Genomic DNA, 17,634 nt, shown 5'->3' with positions numbered 1-17,634 from the left:
TTCCGTTTTATCTGGCCCCATCTTCCGGAACCCGCAGCCGCACGAGCTGACCGATTGTAACGCTTTGATGCCACCGTGATCACGTCTGTGGATGATGGTCGTGCTGTACCACCTTTCGTTAGCCGTAGCCGCATCCGTGGCGAAGCAAACGAACTGTGCTTTTAGTCACTACGTTGACGCTAGATCATTAGTGATCTAATCGGGTCCCTCTCGTGAATCACGGATTTTTAGCTCGTGGAAGTGAATTGTTTCATTATACGGATTTACTGCGGGTTGTGGATTTTGTCTTTTTGTAGCTAATGCTGTCCTTTTTGTGTTGCTAGATTCAAACAATTTGTTCTAAAACGATGCACAAGCACCGATGTGGTTGAGTTTTTGTAGAGTCAAAACCATTTTATTGCCAATGAACGTCCTAACACCAAGCTAAAATTCACAAAAAACAGCTTAAAAATGCCGATGTATGTATTTCGTGTGAAACATTTCTGCACAGCAGCCTCCAATCGGCTATCAGCTTTCGCATTAAAACTTCAAACCCTCATATTTGGAAATGAGTTACGATGTAACTACCAATGCATGCAGGCAATGTGTTTGCAGCTTGTGTTTTCTTTACTTTGCCCTACAAATGGCAAGCAATTGATGTTGCATCAAACTACGCGGTGCATCCCGTATCGAATCGATTACGTTGAACTTTGGAAAACCCTTCATTTCTATCAGACGTTTTCTGTTTTGGCACTGCAATTCTACAGTGTTGCTTATAGCAAACATACCTTTGCTTTGGCAGGCATTTGTTAGCGCAACTGGTATGTGTTCATTCCATCGCAGCTAATAATTTTTTGATTATTTTGGGTTGATGAAACGAAGATGCATGTAGAGAAAAGGCACACAAATTTGGTATGAAGCAATGAAATGCTACTAAACTGTATACAGCTTTCTATCTTACGTACAGCATGTAAGAAATCGAGCGATATCGAGTAATGAAAGAAATATAAGTAAAAAATCGGAAGGTTGTTCATAATTTACGAAACAATAAGATTTGTTATCACCCAAGCGCTGGGGAAATTGGAATCCATTATCATTTCGCGATATCGCGTTTCAGCATTGCAGCAAACACCTGTGACAGCAATCCTTGCAGAGGCAGCATAGCTTTAAAACCAGCCTCAGTAGATCACCGATACCAATACCAATGTGCTCGATTTTTCTGCTCGAATGCCCGGTTTTAATATTCTGCCCAAACTTTAAACAAACACATGCGCACATGCTCAAGCAGGCTGTCTTCTCTTTTCTTGACCAAAGCCGCCGTCGAAGTAAATCAAACATATTCGTATATGGATGGTCGTTGACCACACTACCACGGTGCGATCGTACGCAAAGTTCATGGTTTGTTTTCCAACCCACCGCACCACCACTCCCACCATGCCACACCACCACTGTCTGGCAATGCCACCACGCGAGGCACGCAACACGTTCGCTCATCGTCAGCTGTATTAGATTAACATTTTGAAATGCAAAAAAAAAGGTGAAAAACCGGCCGCCGCGATTCGATCGACCAAAAAGAAAAAAACATCACGCACGCCACTGAATGATCCAACTGTGTATGGTTTCGTCCATGTTGTGGTGTGAGGCTCGTCACTATCTCAGCTTTCCTACACAAGGTGTAACTGTGCATGTGTTTACAAATATCGGAAAGAATACAAGAATTTGAACTATCTAGAAATTTTAAGCAAATCTCACTGTTTGCTGCCTTCTCTTCCACATTTTTCGAAATCTAAAGTTTGAAGTATAAAAATAGTTGAATGATAAAAAGCAATGCTTTCTTGTAGTGAAATATCCCCAATTTTTTAAGCTCTCACGGTTCACGGTGCGTTTGGAATATCGCATGACTCAGCACCCCCGTTACTGAAACCGTAAATCTTCTGGCAATCTGCTGCCAAAAACCCGAAAATCTGCGGTGGCGTTTGTAAAATTGATTTTAACAGCCGCACACTCGGCTGCAAAAGTTCAAACGGCCGCCTACGAGCAAAGTTTACAAATTTGGCCATAATAACTTCACGGTCTCTGTTCAATGGTCTGTTGGTCTCAAGCATGGTTTTTGCGGGGCAGTCCCATGCCATCTTACGATTGGTTTGGATTGGAAAATTTGCAATGGAATTCCGATCAGTAACAGCAAACTATCCCACCGTTGGGGTGGAAAAAGGTTAAAAAAAGATACATAATAAAGTGGGGAAAAAAAGCTTTAGCATCGAATCAAACTCGTTCCTCGTGCTCAAATGACTTTATTTTATTTGGGCATTAAGTATTACGCAGCTGCTCAGCGAATTGGCAGCGTGCGTGGTGGATCGCCGCAATTAGAAGCTTTAACTTATTGTCTGATCTGGATTTCGTTTCTTTTCCTGACACGTTCTTTTGTATGCTCGGAGGGGGACACTTTTTACGATCAGCGTCGTCCTCATTCTGTGAGCATCATCCGTATGGCGTGTGTGTGTGTGTGTGTGTGTGTGTGTGTGTGTGTGTGTGTGTGTGTGTGTGTGTGTGTGTGTGTGTGTGTGTGTGTGTGTGTGTGTGTGTGTGTGTGTGTGTGTGTGTGTGTGTGTGTGTGTGTGTGTGTGTGTGTGTGTGTGTGTGTGTGTGTGTGTGTGTGTGTGTGTGTGTGTGTGTGTGTGTGTGTGTGTGTGTGTGTGTGTGTGTGTGTGTGTGTGTGTGTGTGTGTGTGTGTGTGTGTGTGTGTGTGTGTGTGTGTGTGTGTGTGTGTGTGTGTGTGTGTGTGTGTGTGTGTGTGTGTGTGTGTGTGTGTGTGTGTGTGTGTGTGTGTGTGTGTGTGTGTGTGTGTGTGTGTGTGTGTGTGTGTGTGTGTGTGTGTGTGTGTGTGTGTGTGTGTGTGTGTGTGTGTGTGTGTGTGTGTGTGTGTGTGTGTGTGTGTGTGTGTGTGTGTGTGTGTGTGTGTGTGTGTGTGTGTGTGTGTGTGTGTGTTTGTGTGTGTGTGTGTGTGGCTCATTTACATTCCATCCAATGCTGGAACGCTAGCAAGCCAACGAGCACAGCGTGATTTCCGACTGATCCGTCGACCCATCAATGTAGTGTTAAAACAAACAAGCTGCTCTGGGTGTTGATGATCTAGATGGTAGGAACACGCAGGTAGTAACCCCGCACTGTTTCGATAGGTCAAGGCTGGAGGAGTGGCAAGATAAGAGCATAGTTTCTTCAACGAAGCATTGTTATATCAGCAAACAGATAGTAATGATGTTTCTTCAGCAACAGAGCATGAAATAATGGAAGATAATGAAAGAAATGGGAAACACTACGGCATACTGTGCCAAGTGAAAGGGAACTACGAAAGCTAGCAAGCACAATCTCTAGGCCCAACTCTGTATCCTTGAGCACATCCGATCGTGCACGGGAAACGCGCTACGAAAGGATTAAGAGTCATGCCCACTCCTGTTAAGATTAATACCTGGATGCTCTTGCCGGGAGAACTGAAAGTAGCACCGGATTCCTTTTCCATTTTGGTTTGGATTTTTTGGTGGAAACTCGCTGACCTCCATAGCACGGTGGTAAAATAATTACCGCTGCGCACGAGAATGTTTTCGGAAGTTCTAGAAACGTTCGATCCTGCTCCGGTGGTGGATTCGACCCCGGCCGGTGATCGACGGAACGCCAAACGAAAGGAAGAACAAGCCGGCAAACTCCCCATGCCCTGGAAACAGTTCACCGGAGTAGGCGGTGCCGACGGCGTTCATTACTTCACGCGTGTGTGTATGCTCGCCGGGTGTACAGCGACAGCGACGGTGTGTCCCGGCAAGGACGCCTAGTTTTCCTCTCCGCCCAACGAACAAGGCAGGGAGGGGAGGGTAACCTTCGCCCGCAGCCACTGTCGAGGGCCCCGTTCTGATACAATCGAATCCGTCCGGATGAAAGCCGCCTGCTGAAAGGGTTCGACACAGAGAGCTCGTGGTGCTCGTTCTGCCACTGCCGACTTTTGCTCGCGAGGTTTTGACGGCGAGATTTATTAAGCACGCCAGTACATCGTGAGCACTCTGTTAGCGTTATACCGGAGCTTACAGGTGAAACAAATTGAAAGATTGCATGCTTTGCAAAACTATCTTGTTCAAAGTAATTGTAAAAAAGCTAGAAGCACTGCGGACTTGTTTACAGACCACACAGACACGCATAAAACATAATCAGAAGGTTTCATAACGACTCTTTCATCTGCTGCCCCGCGAACTTCAACCTATGGCACGAATTTGTCTTGCGTTTCGTTGCTTCACTATATCCTACATCGAAATTCCACTCCAACTCCTGAAGCATCGAGCGATAAGAAGCGATGGCAAGATGCTCCAAGCCGTTCGCTGTTGACTTCAGACTTCTTCAAATCGTACCAATCGTAGCTCTTTCGCTGGTGAATGTTTATGCGGTGCGGCAAAAAAAACTCCACAGAAAGAGTTGTTGATACTGAGGTAGGTGATGTTGATGATGATGATCATGATGATCCAGCACAAATAAATTTGCTGTGTGGGAGTCTAAACACTTGTGATCGTTTTGCTGTACATGTAAGTACTTTGAAGTTAAAGTTTACCAAATCAACTGGACGTATGTACATTAGTTGGGAAGTAGAAAAGCTCCATTCCAAGACACCGAAAATGCAATAGGCATTTAACGTTTTTGCCAAAAGCCCAAATAGAGCGTCCATATGTGTGTGTGTGTTGTCAGGTTTTGCCAGCAGGTCAAGCCACAGCCTGCTGTGGAGAAAAGTGTGTGCGTCCACGCAACACGCTTGTTGGACCCTTGGACTCTACTGACCCCCCTTCCAAAGGAGATCAGATGAGGTGCACACATACACACACACACACACGAGTGAGCTATCTCACCCGGTCCAATACGCGGCACGATCCGATGGAGCAACAAACGCGAGTTAAATCGATGGAGATTGTCAACGGGTTTGCTGATCGCTATCGCCTATCGTTTCATGATCGCGTAGCTCGTTCCATGATAGACAACCTGCATTTGGTAGCCGCCCGGGTTGTTTGTTTTAACTGGCGCGCTCGCTGGTGGCGGTCCTGCCCGCCACCCATTCGCTGTGCACGGTGGCATCGTGAGCCCGGGAGAGTGCGTCCAGAAAGAAAGTGCCGCCTTTATGTGTGTACCACCGGTTACGCACGCTAGTGATTGATTTCGATTTCACGATTCGATCTGAAAGTGTGCAGGTGGTAGAAGGACTGGCCTGGCAAGGTAGTAGTAGTAAAGGAAACACATACATAAATAACTACTCAAAGTGAAGTAAAAAAATGATTTTAGGTTTAATTAATGTAGATTTATGTTTAGGAAATTTTAGAAAAACCCAGACGAAATCCAAACGTTTCTGAAATTTTTGGCAGCTTCTGTTTTGAAGGCTGGTTGCAATATTTCTCACAATTGTTCGTAGAATGTTGAGCAAAACGGTAGCAATAAAAAACCCCTCAAAAGACTTCAACGAGTGTCAAGCGCAAGACACTTATTGCAGGTTTGCGTTTGGACGGGCCTCTGGTTTTTCCTGTATCTATCTGTGCGTCTGTCGGACGAAAGGTCATTGGATTTCGCTAGCCCCCCCCCCCCCCCCCCGAAACACTGCAGAATGGACACACACGCACGCATTCACACACAAAAAAAAACTAAACGTCACTGCCAAATTTCTGCTTTGCAACAATTCCTAAATGCCTCCTAAATCACGGCAACCTGTTTTGGGGCCGCATGCCAGCCACCCGGCCGGAGGTCAAAATCAGCTATGCGGGCTTTTTCTTTTCCATCGTTACATCCAACCAGAGAGGGCAAAAAAAACAAAAAAAACATACCCCTATGCGTGCCACACATCTACACTTCGTGTGCACGGCTGTATATGTGTGTATTTGTGTATGTAAATGTGTTTTATTTTTTTATCTTTTCTCTCCATTTTTGCGGTTTGCGAGCGGCCGTTTTCTGCAATTAATTAATTTGCCAAAAAGACAAACGCACACCACACCGTCTTTTGCATGTGGTGTGTGTGTGTGTGTTTGTGCGTATGGCTTGCCGCTTTCCTGTTTCGTCCTGCCCACCACCACCTTTGCCCGAGTCAGGGAACTTCGCAAAGGACTTAGGTAAGTGTCATTAATTTGAGTGATGGCGAAATATGCTTGGCGCATTGCGATTGCTCCGCGGAATAGCTAGACGGTATCTTACTCTTCATTAATTTTTCGTGTGTGTGTGTCACTCTCTTCCTCCCTCCATGCCTCCTTTCCTTCGGTGGCAATTGGTGGTAGTTGAACTCTGAAGAAGCCACAGCAACCTGCTGCGCTGAACGATTAAAGCATCAGGCTTCAACGAGAAGGCAGAAAACCTGTTAAGCGCCTACCGACGATCGTCAGCTACCGACGACAAAAGCGACGAAATTGTCCGGTGATCTATCGGGAAAGAGCTGGTCTTGGACATTCGGTCAGCGAATCGATTCGTCGCCGCCGATATGCAGACGCTCGGTAGGATTAACTTTGACCTATCGAGGCAAAGTGTTGATGACGCTCGACAAAACACACTGTCACCGAGAGGGGCGCACGCGCATTCCATCGCCGACTTGGGTGCCGGCTTCCCGGCTGCTTTGTGTGCCTTTTTCGGTGGTCGCAGCATTTAGCACCTGGCCACTTGTCAAGGGTAATTAAAGATAATTTGCACCGCGCGCGTAAAAGACTGTGTACAATTGCATTCCACATGCCGCGCTTGCTGACAATGCGCAATGAAGGTGAAGATTGGCAACATTGAGCCTGAAAATTTGAGTTTAATTTTCTCTCAAGGAATCCAAAAAATTCCTGTGCAGGTTCGGTGGATCGTCGATTCTTCTGTGCCAAGTGTATATTCAGGTAGTTACACTTGAAAATTTTATATAAAAAATTACAGACTAATGTGTCTACAAATCTGATAATTGAATTGCTGTTTCATCCTCACAGGATACTCAAGAACTTCTATTTCTTATCTTAAATTCATGTGATAATATGTTAGCTCTAAAACGTAATTAACGGTTGTATTTAATATTGAAGCGCGTTCTACCGTCAATTCAGCATAATTCAACCATTTTGATGACTTTTCATTACATCCATAAAGAAGTATCGTTAAAAATTGTTGTGAAACATTAGCTCTACCTTTTGTCTCGTTTTTTTTTTTGTCGTATCTCTTCTCAAGCGTACCATTTTTGCCAACCCAAACTCACCGCCATGATTGGCATTATTATCTCAAAACACTTGTCCGGCTCTTCGTATCTCCCAGCGAAACAATGCTGATTAATATTGGCCTTTTAGGTGCCAGAAGTGATGTTAAACTTTGAAGGTTATTCAATAACGTGGCTGGCTACCAGGTTCAATTAAGAAAAAGTGCGGAAATTGCAAAAAAAAAAATTATCACCATTCGTCACACTGAGATTAGTTTACCATTTGCAGCTGCCGAATGTTGGCTCGAATTCTCGTCTTACAGGGGTTTTCAGGGGTTCTCATAGCTGTGAGATACTTACTTGACTCTTTCTTATCGGAAATGAACTTTATGTGATGGGTTTTAGACTCTATGGCACCCTTTTGGAAAAACTCATTGCAAATTCTTGTTAGGTTTATTCCAAAATGAGTGCCATAAAATCCAATTCCTGTCAGAAAAAGTTCATTTGATGAAAGAAAGAATCATGAAAGTATCCCACTAGTATGAGAACCCCTGAAAAACCCTGTATACGCGTTATTCTGCTGGTAGTAATACGAAGCAAACAAACAATCTAAAAGTTCATCATTTCCTCCACCTACCTTGTTCTGTAGTTACCCCGGCTTTGGGCTGCCTGGGAGCTGGTGGCGGCACTGTTGGTCAGATTTCTCGAGGCTGTGCCGCGCGTCGCGGTGGTATTGTTCTGGGCCGAGAGCTGGCTCGCGCTGGTGCGGGGCAACCTTGGCGACGGGTTGCTCGAACGGCCACGGGACGCCTGTGGCTGCGGTCCTCCGGTGGTGGTGGTGGTGCTGGTGCCAGCGGCTAGGGCGGCGGCTAAGTATAGCAGCAGCAGCAGCGCCAGACAGCAGTAACTGGCCCTCCGAAAGGCCATCTCGGCTGTGGGCGGTCTCTCAGGGGAATGGGTGCGCGAAACGGCGGTGCAACGGAAGTGCCACCCGGAACGCTCTCACGCTCCTCCGACACAACGACAGCGTAACGATCCCCGTACACAAACACTCTCCGATCGGCACCGCGATTGGGCCCAGCGTTAGTTCACTAGCAACCGCGTTAAATGGGTAAGCACGCGGCTTCACCTTTTCGCTAACAAATTTTCACTACTAAAGTAAACTTTATTCGAGTAAGAGCAAAGGCAATGGTTCACTATTGATTGGAATGCAAATGCAGATGAAAATCCGCTAATGAAAAGAAAGCTAATTCCGAGCATCAAACAATTAATATAACCATGGTCGTATCCTTGTCGCAAACTTTTCAATTTCGGCCCCGCCTTCGCCTGCGCAAACAGCTTAATTACTAGCGCACCGTTATTCGGGTGTGGCTCATCAGCTCATCCATCACCTCCCCAATGTCACCGGATGTGCGTAAATCATCATCATTAGTGGCAAACACAGAACCGTTACACATTCGATTAATGTGTTCTCACCTTACATTTTTTGCACCTGGTGGGACTGCAGCAGCGGTGAAATGAGACTGTTCCGACCGTGGTACGGTTTTTATTGTTTTCTTTCTTCGCTTTTGTCTCCTCTTCTTCTCAGAGGGCGGACCAATCTCAGTAGATCCTTGACGGGGTGGGCCGGTGAGTGCACCAGCCGAGTGCTCGCTCCGGTTAATGGCAATTTGGGGGTGGTAAAAATTCTTCTACCCATCCTTAACGGCTGCTTGTAAATATCGACCATCCGATGCCATCCGGAGATGGCCGAGAGCCAATCGGACCGAGAGTCCAATAAAAACCGGTGCGAAATTGACACCCAGCGCGCGTCCCCTTTCGGTGTTGTGTTGTGTTTTATTTTCACTTGCACCCTGCACTTGCAGCTACTGCAAACACGTGCACGCTCAGACCGCCAGAGTTTCAGGGTCTCTGCGCTAAAGGAGCAGCAATTTAGCTCTCGGCGGGACCAATCATCCGAATCACGGTGGAAGCGCTCAGACGTGGAGAGGGAGTGGAAAGAGATGTCCGTGAAATCGTCGTGCGCTTACCTTTGCGAAGGGAAACCCATTACATGCCAGTGGCGGTGAAATTGGAGCAAACATTTATTGCTCTGCTACATTCACACACACACACACATACGCTGTACAAGGAATGCGACTAGCTGCATTCACTTACGGTTGCAGCCCTGAACTAATGCTTGGTGTTGTTCGTCTGGCGCGCATTGCTCATGTTTAAACACACTCGTGAGCATATTGTTTAAGGCGAGCAATGCAATGTACACACTAATTCGATTACAATTAACATGTTCGTAGGAATGTTGGTATGTTTGATGTCGAAAATATAGTGGACGAGCTTTATAGCAAATGGAGCCTAAGTTTTTTAGATATTTTCTGAACATGAAACTTGCTTACAATGAAACCATATTCAAATTACCTTTCGACGTAATTAATACATCTTAAACTGATGATAAAATCCACCACGATTTCACAGCCGAAACCAACACGCACTGCTTGCTACTCTGCACCGAAAGAAACGTGGACGCTAAACGTCCTTGCCCTTAGCGAGGGCCGACCTAGTACACGGGCTCAGTTTCTACGGTAGACACTGTATTTGTTCTCTCTCTCTCTCTCTCTCTCTCTCTCTCTCGTTGCTAGTGATGTAAATGCAGTTCGATGGGTATATATACAATGTGATGGTTGATGATGAACGAGGGTTGATGATTGTGGTGTCGTAGCAGTTCCTATTTTACTCGCGCGAAACAAACATTAACGATACGCATTTCTTCCGGTGCAGCGGTAAACAGTACTGGCGGTAAAATCGGATGGATTCATAATATCGGTCATGTTTTCGATGCTATTTAATTAACAAACAAAACGGCATGCGACTCAAAACGTTTTGTTTCGGTTCGAACACGTCGAATAAATCGAAAGACTTCAATGCACGAGCAAGTAACGAAAGTGTAGTGTCCTCAAGCAATGTCTCGTTTGCGAGCGGACATGTAATTGGCACACATTACAACCCGATATCTTCATCAACTACACACTCTTCGCTCAGTGCATAACTTTTCATTTCATGCGTTTATTTTTTTGTCTCTCTGTTACCCAAATGTCCATTCTTCACAAAACCTCACAACCATTCGACCGTTTAAAAAAACGTCCCACCGTCTGCGAATGCTTAACCGTCTTGTTTAAAGTTGTTGCTCCCCCCCCCCCTCCCTTCTGGATATGCTGCACTTTTTATCATTTCCCATCGCATCGCCCGATTCTGTTCGGCCCTTCGCCGCGAACTCTCTTTCCTTCCTTCCCGGTGCGATGTGTGTATACCGTTTTCTTTCTTCATCTCGCACAAAAGAGCGCACGCCCTGAAAGGTCACTGTCAATACGCGAGCGTATGATTTACGGCGTAACGCTTCCGTTAACTCACTGCCCTTGAGGTACGAAATCAACCAGCCACCCCTTTGCCAGCACGACCGCCAGCGGTCCAAAAAGGTGTCCAATCAGTCGCAACGGGCGTCAACACGAGTCAACTGCTGCTGGTTGGCGATGGAGCTGTTTAGCATACGACCAAAAAGAAACAATACAAGTATCAACGGTTAAAGTGTTTGTCGTTTAAACAAAAAGAAACAACGCTTGAACACGTTCTACGATGTACAACCAAACTAAGAATGCTGTAGATTGTGTTTTACCATCCAGGAAGCTAAAAATCAAACTCAGTATGACTTCCAAAAGTTGTAGTCCTGCCAAAACGAGAGCAGCAAACGCGTTCACGGGGCGTCCCTTAGGTTAATAGCAACCTTTCGCACAAATGGCAGTGTCGTAAATTGGTGCAAAATCTTATCTTGTGCCAACGTGCACACACACCTGCACTGCTCTGCGCCCGATGTCTGACGTTAAACACCGCGTACGCAATGGGACACCACGCCGCTGGGCCTTGCTGCAGGGTTGTTTTGATGCACTGTGTTTTTTCACTTCATCTCGCTACTTCTCGTAGTTTAAAAATGTCAGCCCGGTTCCCGGGCTACAGGGAGGCTGTAGCTGCGCGTAATCTCTCGACGTAACACAACAACTGCGCGTGCTGCGGTGACATTCTCACCCCGTGTTCGCTTGTGCCCTGTGCGCCACTGCTAGTGCTGGGTACTGCTGGTGCGTCTATCACACTCTCTGTCTCTCGTGCGCTCACACACACGCACGCTGGCCACAACAGTGCTGCCTGGTGACGGTGACATTGACAGCTTTGACCATAAATATCAGTGCGTCAATAAATCGCTGCGGCGCGGTTTCGGTTTCGAGCGCGGCGAACGTGAGACAGGGCTCGTAGTAAGACTCCAAATGACAGTGGAGATCAAACTAACCCGATGAGGGGGACCTGCTGTTCCAGATTGAAGCTAAAAAATTTTACCATCCAGATCCAGATGTGTGGGAAATGATCGCTAAAGATACTGTGAATGTTATGTGCGGCATATTCTTAGAACGTGTGTAAAGGCTTTCACTGAACATCTTAAGCTCTTTTTCCAAAAATGTTTGTGTTGTAACATTCACAAACAAATATCCGAAGGTATTTCTCACTTCCTTAAAAACTGTACAGAAAATAATGCGGCCCATCACTCGAGTGTCATCCACTCCACCCAGTACCTTACCGGGGACGGTAGGCGTGGGAGTTGTTTCCGGAAATGAGATCTCTCCAAACTGCCAACTGCTGGCTTGGCAAGGCGTCACTAATCTGCCGTGTGCTGCTGGTACCGTTCGAATGGCACGCCAGGCCCTCAACTCCCAGCCACTGATGTCCAGCCTGGGAACGAAAAGTGGTTCAAAACACAAACGGAGCACCACACTCGCAGCCCGCAGAAGTCCCGTAATAACGTGTCATAATAACTGCCCTCCCCCATCCTATACCGCACCGGGCCACCGGGTTGTCGGTTTTGTTCCAAAGTCGTTCCAGCGCAGCAAAGAAAACCAGCGACGACCAGCGCCACGCAAACTACCGGCGGCGGCGGGGCAGCACTTTCTATTTTCCTTTGCGTTTGTCGTCTGCCACGGCGATCACGCACGGCCGGTGACCCTGCCCCGTTCGTACCACCACCACCACAACCATTCCTGCCTGCCTGCCTGCCAGTCCAGTGGTGCTCCCTTGCACATGCTCTGCCAACGGGCACACCGGGTTGACAACTTCCCCCCCCTCGACCAAGCGCGGGTGCGCAGACTCCGTGCGGGGAGAAGGCGGGTGAGCAAAACCAAGAAAGAAAGAAAAACAACAACAACACGTCGCATCTCTCATCTCCGACTGCCGCTGGAGGATGAAGTGAAAAATAAACAAACCTCCAAACATTATCATCATTATCGACGATCGATCGATCGATCGCCGGCATCGCCGTGGGGACGGCATCAAAACGGGAAGTTGGCGAAAAAAGAGCCACACACACACAAACATTATCACACACACATACATACTGGTGTCACCGGTGGAGATGAATGCTGCGTTTGGAATACAGAAGGCACCGTTTGTCCGGCACCGCTCGGTTGAAATAATCGGAAATCCTGTCCCCAAAGCCGGTAGGGAACAGCACACGCACGGGGGCTTGTGAAACAGCTTGCAGGGAAAAGCAAACGTACGGCAGTGGACGGCATAGGGGGGGGAGGGTGGTAAACGGGGCAAGGGTAAGATAAATCACCTTCGGCACCAGCCTAGCTCCCCTAGCGCGGTAAAGAAATCGCTGCTGTCGGTGCGGAATCTCGCGCGCGGTACGGTGGAAAGCGAAGACAAACGCCAACTGCTGCGACAAGGTACGGATTGCATGCGGCCCATCGAGTTTGATAAGCATTTTCAATTGACTACCGATCATGCTGATCCTTCGGTGAGTAGTGTGTGTGCTCGCTAACGAACTAGGAAAGCTAATTTTATTCCGGAAGTTATGCTAAATTCGTTTTGCTGCAGTATTGCACTTAGTTGTACGTCGTTCACGTTTGGGATTAATCCATACATTCACACATGTCGGTGTGTTACTGATACTGTTTTGCAACCCGAACACGAACTTCTGTCACTTGCACACTGTTGGTCAGTATTACATAGCTTCACTATCACAGCAAGTAAAATATTCGGAAAACCCTATTGTACTCCTTTTGCACGAACACCACAGTGGACGGATCAAACACTCTGATTTTGCAATTCGTATATCACTCTCCTCAAAATCTTAGCTTTACGTGGTGGATCATACTTTTGGAAGGCCCAAAAAACGCACACACACAAAAATCACACTCGCTGGCAGTTGGCTTCTCGATCGTACATTCAGCGTTGTGTTTTTACACTTTCCTCAAAAAATTTACCTTCTTCAAATCACCGCGCAATAACTTCAGCTTTGTCACGTTACAAACACCCAGCCAAAAAGGGCAGGGAGAGAGAGAGCTCGACTGTTCGGAATCGTACGGCACGCGACAAAAATACACGCGACGCACCAGTAACGCGTTATAGCACACTCACACGTGGGGCCACGGGAACAACAGTGCGACCGATGCGGACCGTAGTTCAGCAATTTCTGCGCCTACCAGCGTGCTGCTGGCCATTCGTTCGCTGCTTGGTGGAGATTGTGTTTCCCACCATGCACACTCACACACACTCCCCCACGCCATCCGCGGGAGCGCTCACGATTGCAGTGCGAATTATGTGCGCTCCCCCCGGAGCATTCACACGATCGCGCGATCGATCGCGCTCTCACTTTTGCTGTAGCGTTTGCTCACGCTCAAGCTGGCGTAGTAGCATAACTCACATCTCGCGCAACGAAATGCGCGATTCGCTCTCACTTTCGTTTGGTTTCGCTCGCTCTCGGCTGACGATCTTCGCCGTCTCAGCATCCGCGCAGGGTCTCGATCGCTCATGGGGCTCAGCGTGCTCTCCCGGTGAGAGGAAAAGCTCCGTCCGAAAGCTTTTGTGTGAGAAAACAGCAGTAAACTCGGAGCGTAGTGCATCGTTGTGCCAAATGGTACTACTAAACGGAGTGCATCGGAAGAGCTTTTATGTTGAAATGCATTTTAAATGGATTTAATTAAAAAGAAATGTCGTGTACAATCAAAACAAGTTTTTTCGGAAAATTTATTGAAATGTCTATATTGCAGACTGATTTATCGTAGATAATTATTTATATTTTATGAAGCCATTTATTATTTTATGAAAGTATTGTTTCAAACAGGAAAAATTCTTATTTGAAAATTAATTCAAAGTGTAATCACACTGATTTTTTTTCTAATTCCAACAATCTATTAAATGCGAACAATGTTTATCCGTTTGCAATAGCAAATAACAGCACACCAGGTGTGAAAATCAGTTCCATCCACTAACCGCCATCACCATCGATCGAGTGAGCAGTTAAATCGTAAAAATTAAAAATCAATTGCCCTAGCCACACACTTATACACGCACACAAACTGATTGATTGCAACTCTGCAGGTGGAATGTACTCTTTGCTAAATCCTCGCACGAAAATGGCAGATATCGGCTCGCACGTTCGCCCCGATATATCTTGGGCAATCATTTTCGCACCAGCCTTCAAAGATGAAAAGCCACATCGTAAACCAAAACACTTGGCCGTATTATTTCATGACTCTTTTTTTTTCTTCTCGCGTCCTCTACGCACTACCACCCTTAAATACCGTGCCTTTGATAGGAATATCAGCCGCTAAGAAGACAGGCACGTTGCAGCAATTATAAGCGCTTTCGCGGATCCCCGAGCGATGCAGCTTGCAGTGTGTGATGCTTGTTGTTTCCGATCCGCTCTTAGTGCATCGGTATGCGATCGTCTTCATGGGCGTGTGTGTGTGTGTGTGTGATTGAGACTAGACTTTCCATGGGCTTTCCAAAAAAACACAAACACACACACACGTAATACATCCTCACAGCACGTTCGATTGATCCTCCAGCAGCCGCCAAACCGAAGCCGGCCACTTTTACCTTAATATCTTCTTAATGACCATTAAGCTACTTTTCATGCGTCCACAGCCGCAAATGCCATCCGTCCGTTTCCTCCTCCCACCCTAGAGAGGGGGGATGCAATACGCATCTCCAACGGTGGTGGAGGCACTTAGGCACTCTTGGGCAAACTGCTTCATCTGCAGCGGTCGCGGTTGATCTACCGATTAAAAAACACGACATCCAATAATCAGCCCAGCCAAATGCTGCCTGTGAACGTTCCATCACTCAAGCACGGCGTCGACGCCGCGTGGAAACCCGTTTAGCCAATATCACGCTGGCTCTCCGGTGTGGCGGCGGAGCATTCCGTTTTGCGAGCTGGCCGTTTCCTCGCCGTATTGGAAAATTTCGTTCGCAAACCCCACAGCGCAAAAAGCGGGATGGGATGAGTTGCGCTCGCAGAGGTGCAAAAACGCTTCACCTGCTTTTCATACTTTCTTCACACGCACGCACGCTGGGACGGGAGCCTGCACCCCTGCGTACGCACGAACGCGCAAGTCGGAGGAAAATGCACCCGGTGCGGTATGCCCGATCGTGTAAGGCTGTACAAACGATTGTTTCACTCGTGTTTCACTTGAGGGTTAGACGATCCAAGGGTCCAACGGTTTTACCTAAGTGCACTACGAGGCTGAAACGAAAAAATCAATAAATTATGTTAATTGTTGTTTCTGTTTGCTGCAAATCCTTTCTCACGTCAATCATACATGCTGGGCTTAAGTAAACACAAGGGAAAGGCGTTTAAAAATCTGCTATATCTTGCTATGATAAATGTGAAGTGAGACTTTAGTACATTATTTTAACATTAGTAAACTTGCAACAATTCTCTTGTACTGTAAAATCAATTGCATATGTTATCTTGTTGTAAACATATTTTAAAGTCTTTTTACTGCTTATCAATCACTCTATCTATAAAGTATAGATACAACAATCTTAGCGGTAACATTTTTAAGTATCTGTCGAAAACGAACAACTGCCAGCATAACGACTAGAGACGCCTCTTGTTCCTTATGACATCAAGAGCCGGGCCGAAAGAAATTCGCTACCCGGGCGCCATGATATCATCCACCTAATGATTTGTTTTCGTGCTGCACCGTTTTTGTGCACAAAGGGAACTGGTTTTGTTTACATTTCACCGAAAAAACCACCCATCATCCTGCACCAACAGGTTGGCCATGTACGCCCTGCTGAAGGTAGAAAGGACACCCCAAAACTCCCGTATTGCATAACGCAACGTTCTACGTTTACCTTCCATTGTCGGCGGTATGGACAACTCCCGGCATAAGCCAACATAAAAAAAAATCAGTAATGAGTGTGATAATGGAGGTTTTTTACAAGTTTCCTGTGTGTGTGCGACTTCTTGCTCTGGTGGCTGCACTTTTCCTCTTCGCTCTTTCATTTATTTGCCGTTTATTGAAATACTTTCCTTCTGGTAGCTTGCTGTTTTGCTCTCCTTGTCTCGAATCTGGGAGAGACCACCCGCTCGGACCTCTCCTCCCCCCTTTCTACCTCTTCCTTTTGGCGCGGTGTGGCAGCCTGCGTGTCACCAGACGCCGACTTTCGCGCGAATGATTGATTATGTATGAATCTGCCCCTTTCTCATTTCGCGTGCGTGTGTGGGGCCGCTTTTTGGAGCCGCTTTTCTTCGCCACTCAGGATCCGCAAGACTACCCGGGGCTGTATGAGCGTGTTTGTGTAAGAGTGTTTTCCCCCTATATAGTGTGTATGCAGCTTACCACCCTGACCACCAGGATGTACACACCGGTACTGTCCAACACAAGGGCAGATCAATTTCACTCTCACAGGAGAGAGAGAAAGAGAAAGAGTTGGGAAAGAGCTGAGAGTGCAAAGTATGGCGTGCGAGATAAGATTGAGATAACGCCACGCATCCGAGCGCCATCGGCGTAGGATTGATTAATGATTCCGTCAAGTGAGATTCATGTACCTGCAGTAGGTCAGAATGATCAAACTAAAATGCTCAGCATGCCCAACCTTTATGTTCATAATTGTGCATGCTTTCATAAATTTGTAGCATAATCAATTTTAACACTAGAGGTACGCTTTGTTGCGCTGCGTAAGTCTGCAGCATTTACCTAAATTAATTTAACTAGATTTGTATCTTCTTGGTGCAAAGCATGATTACGACGAAAATACGAATTATAATCTAAACAAAACCATTTTCTTTTTGTTGACGTAAGCCGATGTTCTGGCGTCAACTGCGCAAGCCCAGCTGTTAGTCATAAAGCCGTCATAAACAGTTCACCACATGCGTACGGTCGGCCAGCGACAGCGGTCAGTGAAAGTGAATCCAGCTGTAGGCGAAACGGTGTGTAACAATAACGGATAGATAGATCCCATTAAGATAAGGGCTGGACTACGACCCTGCACATGAGCAGCGTTTGTTAGTGTGTTTCAACCCAATGCAGCGACGACGACTGTTTTATGTGCTCGGTGTGTGTTATTTCATTTATTTCTAAATATTTTTTGTGCGTAAAATATGTTCAATCAATCCGTGCAAACATTATGATTTTGTAAGAAATATTTCTTTCATTTTTAAT

At 46.5% G+C, this 17,634-nt stretch overlaps 1 protein-coding gene across 5 annotated transcripts in view; it reads right to left on the bottom strand.

Moving 5' to 3' along the window:
• The window catches only part of LOC120902516 (angiopoietin-related protein 3), an 83,981-nt gene extending 70,289 nt beyond the window's left edge, over window positions 1-13,692 (bottom strand). The window contains exons 1-2 of one of the 5 annotated variants that reach the window (XM_040311334.1): window positions 13,598-13,692; window positions 7,779-8,304 (exon numbers count right to left, since the gene is read on the bottom strand). In XM_040311334.1, coding sequence (XP_040167268.1) covers window positions 7,779-8,068 — 290 coding nt within the window. In that variant the 5' untranslated portion in view covers window positions 8,069-8,304; window positions 13,598-13,692. Of the gene's footprint in view, window positions 1-7,778; window positions 8,388-13,443 lie in introns of all 5 variants that reach the window. The other 4 variants (XM_040311330.1, XM_040311332.1, XM_040311331.1 and 1 more) reach the window with 4 other exon arrangements.
• Between the last annotated feature and the right edge of the window lie 3,942 nt (window positions 13,693-17,634).

The sequence above is a fragment of the Anopheles arabiensis genome, chromosome 3 (genome assembly GCF_016920715.1).
Source record: "Anopheles arabiensis isolate DONGOLA chromosome 3, AaraD3, whole genome shotgun sequence".
Lineage (NCBI taxonomy): Eukaryota > Metazoa > Arthropoda > Insecta > Diptera > Culicidae > Anopheles > Anopheles arabiensis.
Note: the sequence above shows the minus strand (reverse complement) of the source record. Positions and strands in the feature narration are given on the sequence as shown.